The sequence below is a fragment of the Lepidochelys kempii genome, chromosome 5 (assembly GCF_965140265.1).
Source record: "Lepidochelys kempii isolate rLepKem1 chromosome 5, rLepKem1.hap2, whole genome shotgun sequence".
NCBI classification, from domain to species: Eukaryota; Metazoa; Chordata; order Testudines; family Cheloniidae; genus Lepidochelys; species Lepidochelys kempii.
This window is the reverse complement of record NC_133260.1, coordinates 125475856-125501275: the sequence shown is the minus strand read 5'-3', so window position 1 is coordinate 125501275 and position 25420 is coordinate 125475856. Positions and strand designations below refer to the sequence as shown.

The 25420-nt window shown below is 43.2% G+C and overlaps 1 protein-coding gene and 1 long non-coding RNA gene across 2 annotated transcripts; one reads left to right on the top strand and one right to left on the bottom strand.

Moving 5' to 3' along the window:
• Positions 1–1263: 1263 nt before the first annotated feature.
• DCAF10 (DDB1 and CUL4 associated factor 10) lies at positions 1264–25042 on the bottom strand. The gene is made up of 7 exons (XM_073345721.1): positions 24605–25042; positions 18678–18791; positions 12090–12287; positions 11394–11596; positions 9812–9922; positions 8563–8708; positions 1264–2515 (listed from the first exon to the last, which is right to left on the bottom strand). The coding sequence occupies exons 1-7, from the start codon at positions 24937–24939 to the stop codon at positions 2147–2149; spliced, it is 1476 nt and encodes a 491-aa protein (XP_073201822.1). The 5' UTR covers positions 24940–25042; the 3' UTR covers positions 1264–2146.
• LOC140911822 (uncharacterized) lies at positions 8024–23781 on the top strand. Its single transcript, XR_012159138.1, has 2 exons — positions 8024–14976; positions 16270–23781. It is a non-coding gene; the product is annotated as an uncharacterized lncRNA (long non-coding RNA).
• Positions 25043–25420: the final 378 nt, after the last annotated feature.

The window sequence follows — 25420 nt, the reverse complement described above, 5'->3', positions numbered from 1 at the left end:
AATTAGTTGCTATGGAGTTAAATATAATTTCAAACAGGAGATGACACAGGAGTAGATTAACCTTCCTCCAAAAGCAACAACAATCCAATCTTCATGCAAATACCCCCAGTAGCAAAAAGCAGCTGGGTTCCTAAATCAGTTTCTCCAAAGCTTTCCCATGAGGCACCAGCCACTCAGAGTGAGTTCCACTGATCCGTTCTGGTATACACACACAGGGCATGACTCATGGAGTGATCCAGTCCATTAGCAGGATTCCAGATCTTCATCTACTGGACCTAATCAGCATTTAATTTTCCACCCTGGACCTGTAGTGCCTTCTGCAGACTGTTTTTTGTTCAAGAGTCAATCTACATTAAAGTATATTTTGTTTAAAATCCCTTCAGATACCACTGTGGACTAAAATCTAAATTCTTTCAGACAAAATTCTCCCATTTCACTGGGTCCAAATCAGGACAAGTCCCCAGGAGTGTTTCACTTACTAAAGCCTCAGGGATAAGCTAAGTACAATTTAGGTTAGGAAGTCTTTTACTGGCAATTTCTAGTGTAAAGTCTCATTCCTATATATTTAAACTGACTGTGGGTTTTAAAAAAGCTTTTTAACCTAGTTAGTACTGTAGCTGAGCAAGTGTCCCTACTAAGAGCATGTAGAAAGGTTTGCTGCCTCCAGAAGGGGACTAGGAGGAAGCCACGTTCATCTCCTCCTTAACGATAGTCTGTGCACTTGTCAAGTCTGGCGAAGTTTAGTTCCTAGTTTCATGCAATAGGAATTCCAAATTTTAAATATGATTAAATTCATTTGCTTTCTACCCATACTATGAAATTATACCTACATCCACTTGCACACTGTTGGGTTTTGAGCCACTAGAGGACAATCTTTTTTTCTGCAGATAAAAATGATATTCAGAACATTATGTTCTTGTGATTACTAGTGAAGCAACTGTATGTTCAGAAGGGTAAACAGCACTGAGGATAAGTGAAACTGAGTAATTATATCCGTGCATTCTTGCTGCTGAAAAATCCAGTTGAATCCAGATAATTATATATTTAGCCTGTATATACTGTGCTCTGTTCCAGACTGACTGTGGAATCTGAAGGGCTGCTTCATTTGGCAGAATGACAACAGGCTCTCTGCAGGCTAATTCTTTTGCAAAGGTGGTGGCTAAGATCTGGGCATGTTACAAAAGGGTATTTTATTATGCAGCTCAGCCTTGGTAACACAAAGGGAAACTTAGAGTGTAGCATTTCTTACGTTTCAAAACAAAATGTGATTACGATTTTTTATTAATGTGGAAAGCTTCCTACAACAAGGGCAGCAATTAGAAACCTTAGTGTCTGGGGCACAACTTACTCCGCCGGGGGCATTTTTAACTTGTCATTTTATGTCAAAACATTCCAAACAACAACTTTGCAATGATCAACTCTGGCTTCCCTGCTCAATATGGCAATGTCTTCCTACTGAATTCACGGAGGAAATGCATCTCCACCCTGACCTTCAACCACCTTATAATAAAACACAATATATGCACATTAAGGAAAACAAGCTAAGAGATTTAACTATAGCAAAACATTACAGAAAGGTGAAAACATTTTTCTAGTCAATCATTATATTGTGAAAGGAAAGTGTTTCTTTGTGGCTAAACTAATCTAGTGTGCAGGAGAACAGCTCCATTACCTAATTGTTGTAGAGAAAAGTTACAGCAATCGGAGGCCAAATGAGAGTATGTCAGGAAGTCCAGCTCCTTTGTGGCAAGGAAAGATTGTACCAGCAGGAAATGTGTGGGCATTGTTTGGTGTAACAATTCCCTCAGCCCTAGCCAGACATCTTGCAGATAGTCCACCCTAAGTCACACTGAAAGACCAACAAGTGCTACTGTGAAACCAGAAAGCCTGGAAATCAGTGGCACTGGATCATCAGAAGCAAAGGTTTGCATGGAAGGCTGAAAACAGAATGCACAGAGCCTGACTTGTAGTGTCAGAACACACACAGTGCTGGACTGAGTACTCATTTCATCGCTATGTTCACAGACCATAGTAATTATGATCTTGTCCACATTTACAAGATTTTTGTTAAAAGAACACACTTCAACCAAACTGAAGTAATTATAAAAACAAACATCTGTGAAGTTCCTGTTGATGCAAGATGTGCCTAGAACTTTGGCTGATACAAAGAAACACGTCCACTAAGGCACCCTGAGGCAATCTGACAATGCGTTGGAGAAAACTTGGTCGTCAGTACCACATCGTTGTGTGAATACAGAGAGCGAATTTCCTGCAAGGGACCGGCTTCTTTGGGCAAACAGTCGACAAGTTCACTGCACTGCGTGTCAAATCCCAACAAGCGGATCCCGTAGCCATGTGGGGAGGAAATCATTCGACCATCAGGGCTGAAACAAAGTTCTTTGATGTAACCCCGGCCTACATTGGCTTCTTCGATGCAGTGAGTCAATCGGAGAGAACAACGAGGTGAGACGGGGCGCACTGGGGCTCCTTCTTGGAATTCGTACACACAGGTCCACTAGACAGGGGAGAGAGAGGAAAGTTATATTTGTCCACATACACGAGGAGCAACTCAGTTATTCATTCACCCCACCTTGTAGGTGAAGGGAGTGAGACACAGGAACTAAAGCCAACACTTTACTTCTCTCTCCTTTGATACCACTGATGGCTGTGAGCTTTTTAAAACAGAACAGCCCTTAGGCCATTTCCCCCCTTTAAACCGAATAGGTAAAACTGACACAGGATTTCTCTCAGTGCAGAAGCAGGTATGTCGTTGCTAAAATAAATCATTCAAAATACAACATCTGATTTAGCTGGAGGAAGTAAAATGCAGGGCTGCTCAATAGAAGAGAAGATGCACCTACTGCAGCATAGGAAACACTCAAGGAAATAAGAGGCTCAACTGGAACTGCGATACAGTGACTCATGATTAGACACTGCAATTTCTGCACCCTTTGAACCGCAACACAAATTGGAAAAAACATTTAGAAGAAAACAGAGAAACCTTTTGTAGGAAGATCACTGGCAGTATGTCAATATGTACATTAGTCCCAGCCAACATTAATCCAAATGTTGGCAATCTAGAAACTGTATCCTAGGAAAAGGCATTCATTCATACTGAGTGCTTCTCAAACTACTGCTGAACAAATAACTAGAGAGAAAACCACTCTGGCACTTTGGGGTTAAAGTTAGGGAGAGGACAAGGTCGTACCTTTTGTATTTGTTGGCCTACTAAACAGGTCACTGCAATTCACATTTAAGGCACTGATTCTGAAAAGAGGTGCACACGTGACTTTACTCACATGAGCAATCTCACTGAACTCAATGGCACTACTTGTGGTTAAAGTGAAGCATGTACTTACATTTTTGCAGGATTGGGGTTTAAATTGTGAATGTAAATCAGATATTAATGCAAAACACTGAATTTTACCAGTGCTCTGAAATCACTATTCAAATGCAAATTTGTAGCACACAACATAGAAGTCTTTACATTTAAAATGTGAATTTCACTTTTTGCAACAATTCATTGAAGTGCTGTATGACTGGAAAAAACAATGCAAGACGCTAGCTTTAGAGACGCCAATATTTGTAAAAAATCAACTATATAGCAACATTATTATGTCTTAATCTGGCAAAGTTTTGTATCCTACTCATGAAACTGTGAGGAAAAGGTTTGGCTTTAACAGAAGGTCAGAATTCAGTATCCCTCTGAAAACAACAAGAAGGGTACTCCATTCATTATCCTCAAGACTAATCTACTGAAGCACTCACAAGACCATTCACAAAGGAAGCTGGCTGTACCCTTGCAGAGAGTGTAGAAGCTGCCTTTAGTTATGTAGCCAACAGATAAGAGGAACAATTCACTATACTGAACTGACCCGAGTCATGAATCTGTCCATGCAGTCTCATTTGAGTTGTATCATTACCAGCTTCTTTTGTAACTAAGCTACCTCCTGCATCATCAAAACCTTTTATAAAAGCCTTTCCATCCTTTATGCTTATCCAATAATCATCCATTTATTTTGGATGTTTCTTTGCCCCTATATAGATAGGGAAAGGCAATCCTGTATCTAGGCACCTCTGACTGCATTGTAACGGAGCTCACTCTTGAAGTTACTAATGCTTGTCCATTATGGGCAGCTCTGTGTTCTGCTTGTCCTGACTAGCCACCAGTAGAGAATTTTAATTTGCAGCATAAGCACCTAAGGGTGGTGAGGTTTTTTGTTTTAAGCTTATGACAAGTTGGAGTTTACACCACTGTGACTTGAGCTTGGACGAATTTTCATGATTTGCAACCGTAATGAGATGTGTGGAGCAAAGCTGGGAAAGCAACCTGTAACAATTTTTCGATCTAAGTCATAATGTATGGACTGGAGTCTAATTCTTTATGTAAATGTGCACAGGAAAGAATGAGGCAGCCACGTGTCCTAGTTAGAAACTGGTTTCTTAGAAGAGAAACATTTAGGCCACTCACATTGAATTAGCCAAGGAAACTCAGTTATCTGCATTTTCGGAAAATACTTTTTAGTGCGAAGTAACACAATGCATCTTACAATGGTTTGATTGTCAATTCATAGACTAGTCATTATCCATCTCAGTGCAAGTCTGTCAAGCTTCCAGTAATTACTTTGCAAGACACTTGCAGAACGTGGAAGTTGCTTTGGTATGGAACAAAGCCATTCCAATGCAAAACGTGTCAGATGGAGCTAAACAATGTGGAAATCCTGGGCGCCCCATCATCTCAGGCATTGGCACCCTGACAGCAGGATTGTCTGGCTATGTAGACTCCCTCCTCAGGCCCTACGCTACCAGCACTCCCAGCTACCTTCGAGACACCACTGACTTCCTGAGGAAACTTCAATCCATCGGTGATCTTCCTGATAACACCATCCTGGCTACTATGGATGTAGAAGCCCTCTACACCAACATTCCACACAAAGATGGACTACAAGCCGTCAAGAACACTATCCCCGATAATGTCACGGCTAACCTGGTGGCTGAACTTTGTGACTTTGTCCTTACCCATAACTATTTCACATTTGGGGACAATGTATACCTTCAGATCAGCGGCACTGCTATGGGTACCCGCATGGCCCCACAGTATGCCAACATTTTTATGGCTGACTTAGAACAACGCTTCCTCAGCTCTCGTCCCCTAAAGCCCCTACTCTACTTGCGCTATATTGATGACATCTTCATCATCTGGACCCATGGAAAAGAAGCCCTTGAGGAATTCCACCATGATTTCAACAATTTCCATCCCACCACCAACCTCAGCCTGGTCCAGTCCACACAAGAGATCCACTTCCTGGACACTACAGTGCTAATAAACAATGGCCACATAAACACCACCCTATACCGTAAACCTACTGACCGCTATTCCTACCTGCATGCCTCCAGCTTTCACCCTGACCACACCACACGATCCATCGTCTACAGCCAAGCTCTGCGATACAACCGCATTTGCTCCAACCCCTCAGACAGAGACAAACACCTACAAGATCTCTGTCAAGCTTTCTTACAACTACAATACCCACCTGCAGAAGTAAAGAAACAGATTGATAGAGCCAGAAGAGTTCCCAGAAGTTACCTACTACAGGACAGGCCTAACAAAGAAAATAACAGAACGCCACTAGCCGTCACCTTCAGCCCCCAACTAAAACCCCTCCAACGCATTATTAAGGATCTACAACCTATCCTAAAGGATGACCCAACACTCTCACAAGTCTTGGGAGACAGGCCAGTCCTTGCCTACAGACAGCCCCGCAACCTGAAGCAAATACTCACCAACAACCACATACCACACAACAGAACCACTAACCCAGGAACTTATCCTTGCAACAAAGCCCGTTGCCAATTGTGCCCACATATCTATTCAGGGGACACCATCACAGGGCCTAATAACATCAGCCACACCATCAGAGGCTCGTTCACCTGCACATCCACCAATGTGATCTATGCCATCATGTGCCAGCAATGCCCCTCTGCCATGTACATTGGTCAAACTGGACAGTCTCTACGTAAAAGAATAAATGGACACAAATCAGATGTCAAGAATTATAACATTCATAAACCAGTCGGAGAACACTTCAATCTCTCTGGTCACGCAATCACAGACATGAAGGTCGCTATCTTAAAACAAAAAAACTTCAAATCCAGACTCCAGCGAGAAACTGCTGAATTGGAATTCATTTGCAAATTGGATACTATTAATTTAGGCTTAAATAGAGACTGGGAGTGGCTAAGTCATTATGCAAGGTAGCCTGTTTCCTCTTGTTTTTTCCTACCCCCCCCCCCCAGATGTTCTGGTTTAACTTGGATTTAAACCTGGAGAATGGTCAGTTTAGATGAGCTATTACCAGCAGGAGAGTGAGTTTGTGTGTGTATGGGGGTGGGGGGGATGTGAGAAAACCTTGATCTATGCAGGAAATAGCCCGACTTGATTATGTAAAGAGTTGTCACTTTGGATGGGCTAGCACCAGCAGGAGAGTGAATTTGTGTGGGGGGGTGGAGGGTGAGAAAACCTGGATTTGTGCTGGAAATGGCCCACCTGTTGATCACTTTAGATAAGCTATTACCAGCAGGACAGTGGGGTGGGAGGAGGTATTGTTTCATGATTTCTGTGTGTATATAAAGTCTGCTGCAGTTTCCACGGTAAACATCTGATGAAGTGAGCTGTAGCTCACGAAAGCTCATGCTCAAATAAATTGGTTAGTCTCTAAGGTACCACAAGTACTCCTTTTCTTTTTGCGAATACAGACTAACACGGCTGTTCCTCTGAAACCTAAACAATGTGGTTTATCACTGGCACGTGTTATTAAAAATAAGCCTTTTTGCTCTTAGAAAGTGACCTGAATATATGCCCTCGGTCTCCTAGCGCACTACTCAGGCGAGCTCCAGCACAACTCGCAATGGCAATGAGATTTCAGGGACAATTTTATTTTCACCATTTCAAAGATGGAGAAGGTTGCTAGAGGATGGAATCAGTGGCTCACAAATGATAGCTTGGCATGTTCTGCAGCTGATTATAAACACTGGATGCATTTCTGGAAGATCTGCTTTAGCTAAAGACAAGTGATCAGGCTCAACACAGGGGTAACTGGATAAAAGTTTAATGGCCTGTGATATAATGGAGATCAGACAAGATTATCTAATGCTGCCTTTCTGGCCCTAAACTCTATGACAGTGGTTTTACACCAAGATGCTAACTTCTACCACCAAAGTCTCTCCAGAAGGGTATTCATTGATCCACGGATATTCTGCTAAGGAGCCAGCAGTGTAACATCAGATTTCTTAGAGCAGCGCACACAAGCCTCTCTTTTATAAGCAGATAATTAAACAGATATCTTGATAACCTCCAACAGGCATATACTATGATATTTAGGATATTTGCTGTTGTCAAACGCTTAGGACAGCCAACAAATTCTCTACTGGTAAAGAATCACATTTGCTGCAGACTGTTGGCTTAGCCAAGTATTGTGAATACAAAGTTGTATCACATACATAAACGCCACACGCTATTATGAACACTCCTTGAGGCTTTAATGTCTGCACAGTTATTCAGAACAATGGTGTAATCTGATGCCTCTCATTATCTGTAGACAAGCTTCTGGATTTGCAGGAGTGGTTTTCTCCACCAAAAGCCTGAAGGCAAAACTTGCATTTAAAAAAATGCCAAAAAAACGCAACAACTTGGTCCTCCTTGTCTTTGGTGTTGAGTTCCTGGGGTCCTGCATGAAGCACACAGGTAATGTAGGGTCAGTGATTCAACTTGCTAGCACATGCTTCTTCCCTGCAAAACACCAGGAATGGCAAAGGAGGTGGTATGCTATTCTCTGACTAAGAACACTCGATAATTCTGGATCTGCACTCTTGCTCTCTTGCCAAGGGCCACACATTTTCCCCTGGCTGCAAGTGTTTCCATAGTTCACGTTTGCCTGTCTTTAAGGAGCTCTGCTGAAGCCCTCTGGAGCGCTCAGGTGCAGCTTCTGTTTACCTACTGCGCACCATGGCAGGGCGAGTCAGACGGATGACAGCGCAGCCTGAAGTCCTTGTTACCGTGAGAAACTGTACGCTCCTTCTGCCAGATTGTCAGAGTGACAAATTCTCAGCTCAAACGCCTCTTCCTTGATTGTGTCCTTACTGGTCACATTCAGACTGAAATGCAGGCTGCCTACCCAATTCCTGCTCTCACCTGCATGCCATGCGACAAATGGAATGGGACAAACATTCACACTGCAAATCTCCCAGAGAGAGGCATGCTATGGTGGTCAGGAAAAGCAGGTGATTCCCCACATTACTGTTCACTTCCTATCATTCCTAAATATAGGAATGCAAAGATTAGGAAAATGGCATAAATTGAATACCAACTAGTCACCCCGTTCCTAATTCAATCCAAAACAGTGTATTGTAACCAGAAAAAGTTAATCCGCACTCAATCATGGAGATGCAAAATCCACGTTCACCTACAATTAAGGAATTTGATATGCAGTTCTAGGATTTGACACTTCTTATTCTAAGTGCTAAGTTTTTAAGTATGTGCCATGGTTTGTTTGTTTGTTTTACCTCCTGGTCATCTGTATTACTTGAGCACCGAAGAAGAGTAGCCCATCCTTTGGGATGGAGCTGCAGCGATGTAATGCAATTACCACGGTCCCTTTCTCCAGGAACTTCTGGTGTTAAAACCTCAAGGCTATTTCGTGGAGATCCACCTAGGAGGGAGATACCAACCCACAAGTCACACAGTATCACTACACAACAGTTCATCTCTTTTCACTATTGACCAACGCTACATAGCAAAACGCAATCAAATGAAAAATAAATTTTTGAAACTTACATCACATTGTAAGAGAGACTAACTGGATTAACACAAACTTAACCACCCTAAAAAGCATTTATACCAGTTCCACAGATAAGTAAACTGAGGCAGAGATTATGTAACTTGCTGAAGGGTACAATTAGTCAGTAGCAGAGCAGCAAGAGACCAGAGTCCTGATTCTGCTCTGACAACTTATCTTTTAAGAAGTCTGTGTGAACCCATCTCAGATGACATTAATACGCATGTGCAAAGATAGAGGATATCACACAAATGTTCAGCTTTTCAACATCATTGCAAGATATTTTTAAAGAGCACAGTTCCACAGTAACACTAAAATGGGCGTTGGAAGGAGTGCCTTCCTGTTTCAGCCTTGCTCAGTTCACAAGTAAACAATGTTTATATTATTGCGAGCTGTGCAAACTCACCCTGGGATCTGAATCTCAAGCTGGGTTCTTTCCTTTTTGTTGATCACCACTAAAAGGTTCTGCAGGCAGATTCTGCCCTCACATTTAGGTACTCCTATAACCAACCCTCACATCACCATAACATCTGAGCACTGCACAGTCATTAGTGACTTTATGCTCAACGCTATCCCTATTTTACAGGTGAACTGATATATGGAAAGATAATGGAACAAATTATTAAAACAATCCATTCGTAAACTCCTAAAGGATAACAGGGTAATAAGTAATAGCCAATATGAATTTATCAAAAACAAATCATGCCAAACCAATCTAATTTCCTTTTACGATAGGGTAACTGGCATAGTAGATAGGGATAAGCAACAACATTAGAACTCCGGACATCACCATTCTATATACAGTGATGATATATAGTACGGAATTTGTGTAAAGCCTAGTGAGATTTTTAAAATAGCCTAAGCAATAAGAGGTAGGAAAGTAAAGTACACACTATTTATTCACGTTTACATTTTGGCTACTCACTGGACCCACTTACACATAAGAACCTATGCGTTTTATTCTAGTCTTAACATACCTTCTCGTTGGGAGGGTCGCGACATGTGTTTCTCAGACAACGGACCGGAATCATTTTGGTGACATGGTGAACCCACAGCTCTAGGACCAGATGAACTGGTAGCTGTCGTGTCTGAAACCAGAGTAGCAGCCATGTAAATCTGACAGATGGGATAAGCTCTTTTGCTTTGTATATATCTCATTTTAACCTCCTGTGAACGTAAACCAGCACAGCCCTAATCAAATATGGCTCACTAATGAAGACAGTGCTTTCCCAAGAAGTGCCTTAAACCACAAACAATTGAGCACCAAACCACTCCTTCTAACCCCAAATAAGCTAGTGTTCAGTGCACTCTTTTCAATTTAAAGTGTGGCTCTGCTCTGAAAAACAACCCTAGAAGTACCATTATGGATCCATGTTTGCATCTGTTACAAGTAAACTGCCAGCACTACAAACTCAACCTAGGGTCTAAGAGTTAGGAGTTGGGTTCTCTCCTGCTCATGCTTCTGCAGTAACGGATGCCGAAAGGTAAAACGGTCTCTCATTCACACCTGTGCAACTCCATTTAGACCGAGGCTGCACAGGGGTAACTTGGGTCAGGGTCTGACCTGCAGCATCTTTGCCACGGGTGCTGATGAGTCAAACAACAAACTTCAACTTGGATTCAGGGTCTGTATGAACGGCAGACGGCAATTAGAAAAAATCTGCTCCATTCACTAGTAACTACAGAGAATTTGCTAGGAAATAACATGAAGCCCCATTATGCCATTTATAAAGTCCCTTTTCAGAGCAGCACTGCATGTTTAGTAGGTTACCTTGTATTGACCACTGGGCAGCCTATAGTAGCTCTGCTAAGACAAAAGTGACTGACACCAAACAGTAAGGGAGGCACAGAGTACATTGTTAATTTGGGGGACTATTTTGTTAAGTTCTTGCAATGTGGCAAAATGAACCACGAACCACAGAATATCCTGCTGCTGAGTTCTCTGGATCATAGAATATCAGGGTTGGAAGGGACCTCAGGAGAGCATCTAGTCCAACCCCCTGCTCAAAGGGGGACCAATCCCCAATTTTTGCCCCAGATCCCTAAATGGCCCCCTCAAGGATTGAACTCACAACCCTGGGTTTAGCAGGCCAATGCTCAAACCACTGAACTATCCCTCCCCCTGCTACTAAGTATCTCACAGCACCCATGTGACAGACCAACAGGAAACAGTCTCCCACATTAGTTATTTCATATTTGATCACTCTCTGGTGGTATCCTATTAAGGCTTATCTACACTTAAAATGCTAGCAAAGCTTCAGAGTAGACACTACCTACACCAACGGGAGGGATTCCCCCGTCAGCACTGGTAGGCCACCTCCGCAAGAGGCAGTAGCTAGGTCAATGGAAGAATTTTGTTGTTTGACTCATCTAGCGCTGTCTATATGGGGACTTAGGTCAGCTTAACTACAGGCCAGAATCACTCCTGAACAAGGTAAAATAGCTATCATAGTGCCACTTTCCTGCTAGAATCTTCTTAGCCACTCTCTAAGGGAACAGTATACATATACCTCTATCAAATGGATCACAATGTACAAATTTTTACTAACAAGAATTCACCTGAACTTGATGCAGTTCTTCTGGCTCTTAATATTGGATAGCTGCCAACCTCTAAGGACTTGGTTAAATCAAGGTCGTGCAAAATCAGAAGATACCCAGAGGAGGTGGAGATCAACATTTTTGAACAGTCTGGTGTCAGTCTCATCCGCATGAGAAAACGGGTGTGAAAAAACTTCTTGTGAGGACATCCTTCTTCGGTGCACCTGGATAGTGCAAAATGAGAGAGATGATTAGGGCCAAGATTGGCAAAAACAGGAGCCTAAAGTTAGATTCTGAAATCCACAGGTCAATTCATAAACACATGAGCTGATTTTCAAAAGTGCTGAGCACTCTGTGTCCCCCACTGACTCATTCACCATTTGTACACTCTTATGGATCTCATTTAAACTGGACTTTAAATAGGGGGTGGGGATCCTCAATGTGCACACTTGTATTTCTAGATTGATACAGCACATTTTCAGCTTTGTTTCAATCTGACCTCCTTTGAGTTGCTAGATCTTCATCGCAATAAGGCAATCCTAATTCTTGATCATCACCATTGGCTGATGAGCAATCAGTGACAAAATTTAAGAATGTATTAAGTTTCCATTAGGAGCAATAGAGTTTCATCCAAGATGAATGTATCTATTTTAAAAGAGCCCTGTCCCTATCACATTTCATATATTTAATGACCATACATAACCCATATTCACATACCTGTTGGTGTCCCAAATGATCACATTACCATCAAACCCTGATGTTACTAGTAGTCTGGTATTGGTGTCATATTCGATGTTCTTCACCCAGCTTGTGTGACCATGTAAAGTGCACACTTTTGTGTTTAGCTTTCTCAGATCCCAAAGTGCTATCGTAGTGTCATCAGAGCAAGTTGCAAACAGTCGATTATCTAGAAACCTGTGAAGTTGACAGACAGTTAAATATTGTAAAGCAAGCACAGTCTTGTCCGCCTTGTGTGTCTAAGATGTTTCAGACTGTTACTCCTGAACTGGGAATTATGATTTATAAAAATAAAGCCACACACAAAGGATGGATAGTTTGCAGTAGCAGACAGTTTAGTGATGTGAATCTTACCACTCTTTTTGAGGCAAAAACATAAGTATCAGTTTCATATTTCATCTCCAGGGACAAACTAAAGAGAGCAGCTAACAAGATCTATGGAAATAGAGCAGGGGAGGGCAATATTTTTTCATAGCATGGACACATCTTAAAAACTGTCTCAGGGATGTCCCATTGGTGGTTTTCATAGATTATGAGGCCAGAAGGGACCATTGTGATCACCTAGTCTGATCTCCTGTACAGGACACAAGCCTTTCCTGAATTAATTCCTGTTTGAACCTGCCATATATTTTAGAAAAGCATCCAGACTTGATTTTAGAGATTTCCAGTGATGGAGAATCCACCACAACGCTTGATAAGTTGTTCCAATTTTTAATTGCCCTTATTGTTAAAAATGTATGCCTTATATCCAGTCTGAAGTTGTTTAGCTTCAACTTCCAGCCATTGGATCTTGTTATACACCTTTGTGTGCTAAACTGAAGAGCCCATTATCAAATTTCTGTTACCCATGTAGATACTTACAGACTAATCAAGTCACCCCTTAACCTACTCTTTATTAAGCAAAATAGATGGAGCTTTTTGAGTCTCTCACTACAAGATGTTTTCCATTCTGTTAATCACTCGTGGCTCTTCTTTGAAACCTCTCCAATTTATCAACAGCCTTCTTGAATTGTGGGCACCAGACCAGGATACAGCATTCCAGTAATGGTCACACCAATGCCAAACACAGAGGTATTGCCAGCCCCTACTCCTATTTGAGATTGATCGGTTTATCCATCCATTAGCACTTGCGGCCATAGCGCTGTACATGTGCTTTGAATGCAATGACCCCCCCAAGTCCCTCCATGTCCCACTACCTGCTACCACATCTTTAGCAGATTGTAGAATAATGGCTGGCCTTTTAATAGATGTATGGAATGACGCCCCTGAAAGCCAAACTGCCATGGAAGATGTGCGGTAAGTGTTTATTGGATTTATAAGGCTTGCCACTAAAATAGAAAAGGGGCCCAAATGTGTCTTAGGTAGCACTGGTGACACTGATCTCCCCCAGAAATACTTTTTGGGCAGGGGAATAAAACACATTTCTTAACTGATGGAGAATCAAGCAAATACTATTAAATTAGTCATTTATTTCTCTACAGATCTATATAGGCACCCAACACTGTACTATATATAGCCTGTCATCCCTGTGGCAACTAAAGCAATTGCTCTTGCAGAAGATACTAGGGAAGGATTGACTGTATTTTTAACTGCCTTTTAGTACAGTTTAGCAGCTGGACGCTAGAAATTAGCATCACGTGACCAGCCAGCTTTCAGACCACCGTTAGCAGAAGACTCCCTTTGGGGAGCCTCTTTATTAGAGGGATATTCTCAAGGCTGTCAGACTTCATTTAGACCTGCAGCCTTCACTTTGGTTTCAGAATCGCTCCACTCTTGTCAACAGGCAGAGTGCTGAAAGATACAGGAATCCTCATCTCCACACTTTAGATAGCACAAGGTTCTAGTAGGTTTCACTGAATTAAGATGACATGGTACTGTTCTTTACTCTTTTTTCCCCTCCCTCCTTACCACATCCTTTGACTCTTCCTCCCATGCTGTCCCTTCCATCCCTGCTGGACAAAATCACTAGCTTCTCTCCATTCAAATCCCTCCTTTAAGAAAAACAGAACACATTTTCTGTGAAGCCTACCAATATTAGCCCATTATTAAACCCTGTCCCACTGTAAAAAGCACTCACCTAGCTGGGTTAGCCAGTGCATCTTATGCCTGAAATATTTTCTGGCTAAGTCACAAACTCCTTGGGGTTTTATACAGCACACCACTGTCACTTAAATATCCAAGGAAATTAGTAAGGGATTTTGACCCGAGCACAAGGAGACCTCACCTCATTGTGACCTATTAATATTATTGAAAAAGCAGATTGTTTCAAAGTTTTGGTGACTGAAGAAAGTTAACGGTAGTCAAATTTTCAGACGTGCTGCCACACAACTAACTAAATCTGGACTGGGCCATGTTTGTACTCCACCACCCAGGGTAATTGCATTACTACCTTGAGTACACGAATTTCTGAAAATCTGGCCCCAAACTGACTGAGAAGTGTATAAAGACGCCCTTCAACAATACAGGAGAGTTAGTCCAACAAAGAGCTGACCAGGACATAGTGAAATATGCATTTTTATCCTCCTAGCTTAGTATTTGCCTTTTTACTGCGACTCATGAAAATGTTTAAAGACACTACTGATGTTTTGGCGTTGTTTCTTTTTATTTATCCAGAGCGTTCGTAATATCTCCAGAATCTCAAATGCAAACACTTCAGTCCCTACTGGTTTCGTCTGTAGTTTCCTTCACTGCCTATTGTAGGCACCAGCATGAAGACAGTAAAACTCTGGGAATATTGCTTGCTGTGGCGACAAGAGCCAGCAGAGGGAGCTCTGTACAGGATTGAACACATATCTAAAAAAGCGGTAACAGGAGTAAGACACACCTGTGCAATTTTCTCCTAGGATTTGCCATCACAGGAGGTCAGGTATACCTTCTTCCCACCTTTCTCCAATCACTAACTTCTGCTGCCAGACCTCATTCTTCTAGTTTCTTGGCCTTTCTCCTCATCTTCCTCCAACCTCTCCCTACTTGGTCCTACAGTTTTATTTCCCCCCCCACCCCAATCACTTCCCTCTACAAAAATAAATTTAAAATCTTAAATAATTCCATACTAAAAAGTCTGCACTAAAAGATCGAGTAGTGTAGTCACGCACTCAAGAGCCATGGAATGCCTGCATAGCTGGAACTCCACCCCTTTGTGCATCTGGATTATGATACCGCTTTTAATGACAACCACACACTTTTCCTATACAGGACCTCTGCCTAACTCAGTGCACACGCTGGACTGAACAGTGAACATGGCAATTCAATAATTTAGTTATTCTCAGGGTGGAATGATATAAAGTCAAGGTGACTTAAGCCACTGGATTTTTTCTAAGAAGTCACTGATTTAGATCAGGTTGAGGCTTTGTAAAACTAATTTAAAAATGTATGATACTGCAACTTTAGATTAAAATTTAAAATGAACTAATTTATAAGTAAAGGAGTTCTTGGGGCACCTTAGAGACTAAGAAATGTCACATCGATGAAGTGAGCTGTAGCTCACAAAAGCTTATGCTCAAATACATTTGTTAGTCTCTAAGGTGCCACAAGTATTCCTTTTCTTTTTGCGAATACAGACCATCACGGCTGCTACTCTGAAACCTAATTTATAAGTGCTGTTTTTCTAAATACCACTATTGGTACAGTATCACCGCAATGTTGCAAAACTGCTAGAGGCAAAAAACACAGAATATTGGAAGTGAAGGTCTGGATCCTGCAAATGCTTAAGATAACAACTTTACCCACATGATTTGTCCCTATGGCTTCAGTGGGACTATCAATGTAGTTAAAGTTAAGCATGCCCATAAGTGCCCGCAGCATCAGGGATATCATTACTGAAAGCATTAGTGTCAAAATCTGTCACTTGAAAACAAAAATTGCTCCTCGTTAACAGTGAAAAAGTTATTAACTAATACACAGGCCAAAGTTTCCAAAAGCAGGGCCTAGGCTCCTAAACCTATATTTAGGCACGTAAAAGTGGGATTTTTCCAAAAATCCTAAATCCCATTGACTTCAGGTTGCAAACCCTGATGAAAGCATTTCAGCTTTCTTGGTTTATGAAATTTCAATCTATAGGAACGTGGTGTTAGCCTGTGCTATATTTACAGCCATTTGCATACCAGTTTTATGTCTGACAGTAAATATATCAGTGACGCCCCCGATTTTTCTTTTTCAGCACGGACATGGATTTTAAGTGCAAAAGTTCTTACAAGAAAAAAAGTCTGAAAGGATGCTCACTAAAATGAGTATACCAGCTTCAGTAATTTAAGACTACAAAACAGGAAGTAAAGAACTAACATGTAAATAAAAAAAACTAATGTAAACATATATTTAAAAAAGAAATGATTAACAAAATCTTTAAGAAAACCATGATCTTTATCCACCCTGAGTATTCTGACCGTTCAATATGCTGTCCCCTGACTTCATTCACTCCACACCGACTAACCTATGCATGAAACGAGGCAGATGTACTACACACTTGCATCAGTCTGTACACACCACCCAACGTCTGCCGCAAATGTGCATAGCGGCTCTCCACTATTTAGTGAGGAGACACACTGGGAAAAATAGAAGTCAGGCACTTTACCTTCTGCCAAGTAAGAAGACTTTGAAACGGGAATGGTGCAAGACTATGGATGGTCTAGTCAGATTATTACAGTCATCAAATGAAGCACTTCGGTATCACCTGATAGTATTCTTTATACTGATAATCTCTGGGCTTCAGACAAAAACCCTGGTTCAGACCCATGACTTGACTAGATCACAGTCTACAAGTATACACAGGGAGAAGACAGCCAATACCAGAAGGTTCTTTAATCTAGCAGAACAAGAGCCCGGGGTTGGAAGCTGAAGCTAGAAAAATTCAAACTGGAAATAAGGTGTGATTAAAAAAAACTGAACAGTGAGAGTAATTAGCCGATGGGACAGCTTAAAAAGGGAACTAGCAGATTCTCCATCACTGAAAGTCTTTAAATCAAGATTCTTCCTAAAAATATCCACTCTGCTTCAACCACAAGTTCGTTGGGCTCAATGGGAGAATCACTGGGTGACGTTCTATGACCTACACAATGCAAGTCCACTTAGATGATCACAGCGATCCCTTCTGGCATTAAAATCTATGAGCTTGCTTTGCTTCAGCACAGAGGAAAATGACAACACTGTTTGTGCAGATGAAAGCGTTGTAAGGGAGGTGCTTGAAATGATTAAACAGATCCAGAATAAATAAAGACAGTGCAGCAGGGATTGGCTTTAAGGGGAGAGGTTGCAGCAAGGCAAGAACCTCAAACCACGGAAAAAGAATGGTGGTAACACACCAGAGACGTTGTATTTTTTCAAAATAGAAACCAGTTCTACATTGCTCAGTAACTATGTAAAAATGGCACCTTTTCACTCAAGGTGGACATGACCAAATACACTGGAGAGGACCCTGGTTAGCTCTATCGGGCCAACATAGCTATGGGTGAGAGCTTAATTCTACCCTTCCTTGCAGATCAACTCAGTTCCAGTCAGTTATCTTTACACATTAAAAAAATTACTTCTGTAACATTGTCATCCATAGATCTCTTAGGTATCTGGGTTGTACACTGAGGGCGTACTTGGTCTGGTTTATTGTTGGTGATGCTGCGTGAAGAGGAAAGAATTCAGCTCGACTCCGAGCTCATGTTGCATTTGTAGGGCTTGCAGGTTAAATCACCGCAGGTTTAGTTGTAAACTGAGCACATTTGATAAGAAAAACATTGTGATACAGAACCCAGAACCCCATTAGCCATCTTTACTCTTTCACTTTTCAGGAGTAGAATATTTTAAGAATCCCAGGTTTGGAAATTTACAATATAAAAGAGGGCAGGGTATCAGAATGAGCATTTACAGCGAGTGGGATCTCTAAAAGCAAAAGCGGAGTTGACAATACACCAAATATCTATAAACTAGAGGCAAATAAAAGACAAGAGTAAAGGGCTCTAGCAGGAAGGTCAATGCCATGTTGAGAAACTCAGTCCCTGCACTCTTCCCACCATATGTCATGCTGGCCTATCTTTCACAGCCACCTCTGGGTGGGAGTTGTCCCATCCCCACCTCTAGGAAGGATGGAAGAAGGTGCTTACTCACAGTAAAAACAGACGATGTGTCGAAGGGGAAAAAGGCACAAAGAGGTGAAGTGACTTGCTCAAGATCACATAGTGAAGCAGTGGCAGAGCTGGGACTAGAACCCACATCTCCTAATGCACAGTGCAGGCCCTTATCCACTATACTACATTGCTTCCAGTAACATTCTTTCTTCTAGCTATACTTGCTCCAGCCTGAGACTTAAAGGGACAAAGGTGCGTTGTATGTATATGTTCAATATTGCATTGTGCGCTCTCTTATTTGTAAGATACTCCATCAACTTTCTCCCCACACCCATACTGCAGTTTGTGAACTGGTATAGTTATACCACATTGTCTGCTGACAAGACAAAAAGCACAGAATAGCACAGGACTGATCTGTATATCACTACAGCATCATGAACATGTTAACACCTACAGTTAGGAAAAATGTTGGAGTTCTATTTACTGAAAGTTTGGTTTTGTTTCCCATGATACTAACCTGATATTATTCACACAGTCCTCATGAGCTTCAGAGAGAGTTTTGATGTGCTTTGAAGATATGGGGTCAAAAAGCAGGACCTCAGTCTGTTCACAAGCAACAGTCAGCACTGACCTGAAAAGGGAGAGAGGTATCTTGCAGTTAGTAAAGAGAAATGAAGGCTGCAAACACTGACAAGTAACCCTTACAGCTGTTGTCATTGATTCATCTCTGTTTTATTGCTAAATGTTCACATTTTACAGATGGATACTGTTCTGATGGGCTTTGTACAGTTACCTTTTCCTTAAACCCTTCCTACTTCACGATTGTACAGTGGAAACTGATCTACTGCTTACTCCCTTACCAAGTCAATTCCTCTACTACCTTTTCAGAAAGATTCCATCTCCTCAACAGCCTGGCTGTTGGCATACATTGATGCACAGCTGGTGTGATCACATGATCTTTTTATTCAGAGTGTTTTATATGTAGTATGGTTGTTTTATAGCTATTGAACGGATGTTACTTCATAACATTTGATGACACAATTAGGTATATTTTAGTACAGTTTTTACAGTGATCTTTAAGGACACTTTGCCCTATCAGTGCAGTACTTTATATTCTAACCTAGGGGTTCCTAGGTGGGAAAGTGTGCACTGATTGGTTAAGGATTATTGTCTGTAATAAGGACAGGAAAAGAAGGATGAAGAGTAGTAGTGAAGATGTGGGTTCTATTCCCCATCTCTATCACGGATTTCCCATGCGTCCTTGGGTATTTAACCATCTTCCTCTAGCTATACGATGAGAATACATGCCTCTCAGAAGGGTACTGTGAAGCTATATTAATTCATGTGTTGAGATCCTCAGATAGAAACCTCTAATACACACGCAATGGACAGTAGCAGTACTTAAGTACATTTGGAACACATGTGAGAACTCTAGAATCTGGGTCATGTCTCACCACCCTGCCAGTTGTAATGTATGTGTTTGGATCATTTCAAACTAATACACATGCAGGTATTCTGTAATCAGCAACTGACCAGTAAATATAAACAAAAATATTTGCAATTTAAAACTATTTGATGTTTACCAATACTAACCAAACCAGATAATTACTTCATTTCAGGCAGCTGTTTCTGAAAGTCAGATTAGTTTGCACTCAGTCATAATAGCTTATCCCTTTCTTTATAATTATTTTGAGTTAGGTAGCTGCTCACTTGGGTCCTGATCCAAAGCCTACTGAAGTCAGTGGAAAGAAAACATTCAGGATACACTATTTAAAGAGTGCTCTGTCAGAAAGCAGAATTCCTTTAAACTGACTAATTTTAAAAAAATTCAAATAGAATGCCATTTAAGGATAATCTGACCATTCGAGGAGCTCTGTTAAACTTCTCAATTATTCAGCATGTGAAAAAAAAAAACCCACGCTTTTGGAGCAGAATTTGGCAATCATTTAGAACTTTAAAATACTTGGCTATTTTAGGACTCAACCATTTATTCTTAAAACTTTAGAAGAAAATAAAGCTGATGTGCGTTACTAAATCTTAAAGATTTAAAACACAGGTAGAAGTCAGAGGAAAGATTTGCAAATGTGTCATTTGTCACTAGCTGTGGCTAAGGGTGTCTTCACAACCGAAAGGTAGTTATTTACAGCGGGATAAAACTAAATGTGGGTTAGCTATCTCACTGTACAATCCTAGAGGAGGTAAGACACAGGTAGCTTTTACCACAATGTACGTAAGCAAGATCAACATCCCGTTCACCTCACTGAGCCCCACCTTGCGATAAAAACTACAAAGCCTTGTCTCCATGAGGGTTTTACAGAGCAATAGCTAGCAGGTGTTAATTATCCTGCTATAAATGCAGTGAAGACTGGCCTAGGCGTACCTGTTCACTGATGTTAACAGTTGTCAAAAGTTGTTCGCAGAATCTGAGAACCTAAGATCCTTTTCGGGGCATGTTCACAGATAATACTAGGAAAGCAAATGGCAGCAAGACAATTTACAAAAATCCCAGAGAGGCACATAGGTATAAGATAACAGTAATTTTTTGGGGAAGTCTGGTTCTGCATTAATCAAGGGTATCCCATTTCACTACCAAACAACATTTATGTTTTTAAAATTAGCTGAGTATCACTGAGCCAGATGAGCAGCATTACTAAGCTCACTTTGCATCTCTAGAGCTACACAAACTGATGTTAGAGCTGCCTTAAATGGGAAGCTAAGGATTTCCCCAGCATAAGAGGATTCTTGAGTAGTGTAGAGTGATGCAATGGGGTATTTCAGCCAAGAAGAAAATGTGCTCCACCAAATCCTCAACCAGTAGAATGATCCCATGGGGAATGTTCTAGCTAGCATAAGTTACAGTAGGCCTGTGCCTGCTAACTTGCGCCAAGTGTCAATTTGGTTCCCAAATCCGCCCAGGATCATCGGATGTGTAAAGGCAGCTTAGGCCTTGTCTACAATGAGTACTTTTGTAGTGAGGTAGCTACGCTGGCACCACTGCAAGTGACTTTTTACATCCGTGCAGCACATGTACACTAGGGGTCTGAAGTGATGCTTCATTGTAGCTATGCCAGTGCAAGAGTCCCAGTGTAAGAAAACTTCTCATCACACAAAACAGCACTTGCTTAATCCTCTATAAATGCTTCCTACTATTGTTACTACATGCTCACTGTTGGTAATATATCTTCTACTAGAGTCAATGGAAGTGGAAAAAGCAACAAGATAGTAATCAGATCTCGACTACGTAATCCCGTCATAGGACCTGCTGCAGTTATAAGCAAATACTTTATATTGCTGGACAGTGGAGATCCACAGCTTTCCAATGGCTCAAGTCATTTGTTTGTAGTCCAAGTGGGTCTCCCAAGGTAAGACCTTAGAACTGACATTGGTCTCCCCCAGCCTAGCACTGTCTTTTTGGCATAAGAGTGAATACAGCAAGTCCCAGATCTTGAACTAGTTTTTGTAACCCAGAGGCCCATTGGCTCAAACATGGCGCAGGTAGTCATTAAAGCGATGGCTCAGTCGAAGAGGTTCAAAGTTGTCTCCAGTAGCTTGTGACCAGCTGTTTTACAACAGAATTGTAACCATTTACATACCATGCCACTCCCTGGGCCAAGCTGTGCTCATCTTACTTATTCTCAAGTCCCATTGACTTCAGTGGTACTATTTGCATATGTAAGGCAAACAGAATTCAGCCTTAACACAAAATCTTTGGTCCCAATACACGGTGTCATTGTAGTTAAGCCTTGGCAGTGTAGCTTTTTTTTAAATTAACTCTTGAAAGCATTAGACAGATTTATTTCTTTACTGAATTTCCCTACCCGCAACATGAATACACCCCACTTTATTAGTGTAAAAATCTTTTTAAAAGATTTGGTGAAATTACCACACTGAACGACAAAGACTTTGCAAGCAAGAAGTGATCAAAACTTTTTGGCCTACAAATCTCGACAGCGTCTCTTACGGCATCTGCTCGGTTCCTTATTCTCACACACACATCAATGGGCAGGAGACCTATAGATTCATTCTCTCTTCAGCCAAATAACAAAGCATACACTTTAATAATGCACTCACACACCAACATTGGATTTTTACTGGTTAAACTTTCAGAACAGCAAATGAAACTGGAATGGGTTTGTCAAATCAGGAAACTTGGTTTAACTTTTAACACCTGCCTAGGAGTAGGAATATAGCTATTGTTATTCCAAGACAGGTCAAGAGTCAGTCTTGTCCCAGTATCTACTTTACTACCCCCCGGTCTATGAGAAAGACTTTTTTCCTATCCCAAATCGTTATTAGATTATATAGGCCCTGAAAGGATACTTTGTGCTTTCTGGATATGCTATTTTAAAAGAAATGCTATTGTTTATATACATGTCTAATCACTGTTCAGTCTAATAACCTAACATAGGAAGTTCCACAGAATTAGATATATTTTAAATATATTGGTTTCAGTAGTTGATTTCATAGTTTTAATGAGCATCCTCTTGGTTCCCTTATTATCCAATTGGCCTTTCCCATTCATTGCTTTCGAGAGGTTTAGCAGAGAGACTGAATGCACTATTCAAGGTGAGGACATACCATCAAGTTTACATAATGTTTTCCGTATTATTCTTTATTTTCTCCTAAATACAGCCTAACATCTAAGCCACTTTTTTACCCACCACCGAATACTGAACTGTTTTCTATGACTTGCATCTGCCATCATGCTGCCCAGTTACTCTGTGCTGCTAGGTTGGGTAGGAATTTTTCACAACTCCTTCCTAAATCTTGACTAACAAATCATGTGACAGCAACTTTTGCCACCTCACCATCTACTCCTCTTTAAGGTCCAGGTATTGACCACTGGTGCTCGTACCTGAGGCATACCCCATTACTAAACATTTTGTTTACAGAGAACTGGTTGTTTATTCCTACTTTTTGCAGCCTGTTAACCAGTTTACCCATTCACAGGATATCTCCTGTCATCTTGCAGTTGCCAGTTTTAGCAGCTTCTTGTTAGAGACTTTCCCCAAGGATCGTAAGTTGCATCTATCAGTACCTTTATCCTCCGTTATCATATAAGTCCAGCAGATGGGACAGAGGATTAGGAGGTGGAAAACTCAAGTTCTGTTCACAGCTTTATTGTGTGATCTTGTGCAATTCACTCTCCTTCAATTTCCCCAGCAGGGCTAGGGATAGTTACTGACCTCAGTCAAATTCCTGAGACTATTAATTGTAATTGTATTAAGCCTCCAACTAGTTAGAGAGACAGTTCAACCTTTGAAAAACATTCTAGTCATCTAAGTGCTGTTTAATGAGTGGATTTTGGCCCTCTATTTCCCCCCTCAAGGCAATTACTGTCCATCCTGTGATCATGATACCTACTGTTGCAGCTGAGTACAACAGTGTTACCCACCCTTCAGTCCTCTGCCATATAGTGTGACCTAAGCATCATCCCAAACCCAATCAGACCCACATGGGGGTGCAGAGACAGGCCCATCAGCACCCAATTCCCCACATGGCAGACACCCTCGATCCCCATCAGAGACAAAATCCCTCTGTCCCAGGAATGAGAGTTGCATCCGATGAAGTGAGCTGTAGTTCACAAAAGCTTATGCTCAAATAAATTTGTTAGTCTCTAAGGTGCCACAAGTCCTCCTTTTCTTTTTGCGAATACAGACTAACACGGCTGCTACTCTGAAACCAGGAATGAGAGTGTCTCTCTGGGCTTCGCCAGGGAGCAGATCATCTCCACTGGTTGCCCATGGTGGGTAGAAAGCTCTGTTGTACCCCTAGGGATTTCAGGGGGTCCCTCCCCCAGGGAATGTCAGGGTGGGAGTATCTCAGGTGGGTCCCAGCAGTCTCCTACCTGTCCAGGTGAGGGGGTGGGAAGATACTGGACTATGCCCCAGCAGGGCCACCCCTCAGTCCCCCACCTGAATGGGAAGGAGTCTTTCTGCAGAAGGGTACATATCCAGATGGGTCACAGTCTCTTACTGATCTGGAGGTGGGGGCTCCCCAGAGAGGGGAGGTGACAGGGTCCCTGTCATGGTGGAGGTCCAGGCTGGAAAGAGTGGGGGCTCAGCATAGGGAGATGCAGGGAAGGATTGGGGCATGGGGGGGTCCAGACTAGGGGTGGGGGAGGGATGGGGCCAGGCACAGGTGTGTGTGTGTGTGAGGGGAAGGGGGGGTGGTTCTGGGCAGGGGATTTGAGGATTGGGCTGGACGTGGGTCCGGGCCAGGAGGGAGGAAAAGCAGCGTGTGTGCGTGTGGAGGAGGAAGAGCTGCAATCCGTGTGGGTACGGAGGAGATGGGGGTAGGGATGGGACCAGGAGGATCGCTGTGGGGAGGGGGTATCTGGGGACGGGAGGATCGAGGCGGCGGGGGTAAGGGATGTGGGGCGGGGGGAACCGCGGGGGGGGGGCCGGGCCGGGGCCGCCGAGGGGGGTGGGGGCCGGGCCTTACCCGTCCGGCGAGTACTCCAGGTTGAAGACGGCGCCGTGCGTGCGGGTGCTGAGGTACACGGAGTCGGCGGGCTGGATGGAGCTGTACAGCCCGGTCATGGCCCGGAAATTGTCGCGGGCCGGGTCCACGAAGAGCCCCCGGCCCAGGCAGCGGCCCCGCAGCCACCCGAACAGGCCCCCGCCCGCCGCCGCCCCCCCCGGGGCCTGGGGGGAGGCGGGCGGCGGCTCCCCCGGCGGCTCCTTGGCGCTGGGCGGCTCCATGCCGGGCGGCGGGGCGGGGGACGGGCGGCGGGGCGGGCCCGAGGGGCCGGCCGCCTCCCCGCGCGCAGAGCTCATCCCGCGCCGCGCCCGGCCGCTCGCATCACAGCGCGCGGGACGCGTCGGCAGCGGGGCCCGGCCCCCGAGCGCCGCTTCCGCTGCTGCCCGCGCCGCCGGCCGGAAACCGCCCGCGCGCGCCCGGGCCCCGCCCCCGCCGGAGGCGGGGCCACCCACGGGCCCCCGCCCCTTCCTGTCCCCCCCCCTCGCCATCGCCCCGCCCACGTGCCCCCAGAGCCGGACCCAGCCCGCGCGCGGGATCAGCCCACCCCCGGCACGGGGGAGTCCTGTCTACACACACACTGGAGTGAAGCTGGGGGAGGGGAAGAGGGTGTGAATGGGGTGGGGCTAGGGAGGGAAGTCAGGGATCTTGCCGCGTTACCGCCCCTTTCACCCCTTCTTCATCAATCCCTGAGCACAGCCTGCCGGGGGCGGGGGGGGCGCACCCCCTGCGCGGCTGCCCCCCGCTCCCTGGAAGCTCCGCGCCTGCTGCCGGCTGGGG

Excerpts from the sequence above, each read along its gene's own strand:
- DCAF10 (XM_073345721.1), bottom strand. The coding sequence starts at position 24,939 with ATGAGCTCTGCGCGCGGGGAGGCGGCCGGCCCCTCGGGCCCGCCCCGC. Across the intron at positions 18,792-24,604 it reads CTGGAGTACTCGCCGGACGG|GTCAGTGCTGACTGTTGCTT; the intron begins GTAAGGCCCGGC and ends CTCCCTTTTCAG. Across the intron at positions 8,709-9,811 it reads GCGACCCTCCCAACGAGAAG|GTGGATCTCCACGAAATAGC; the intron begins GTATGTTAAGAC and ends TCTCCCTCCTAG.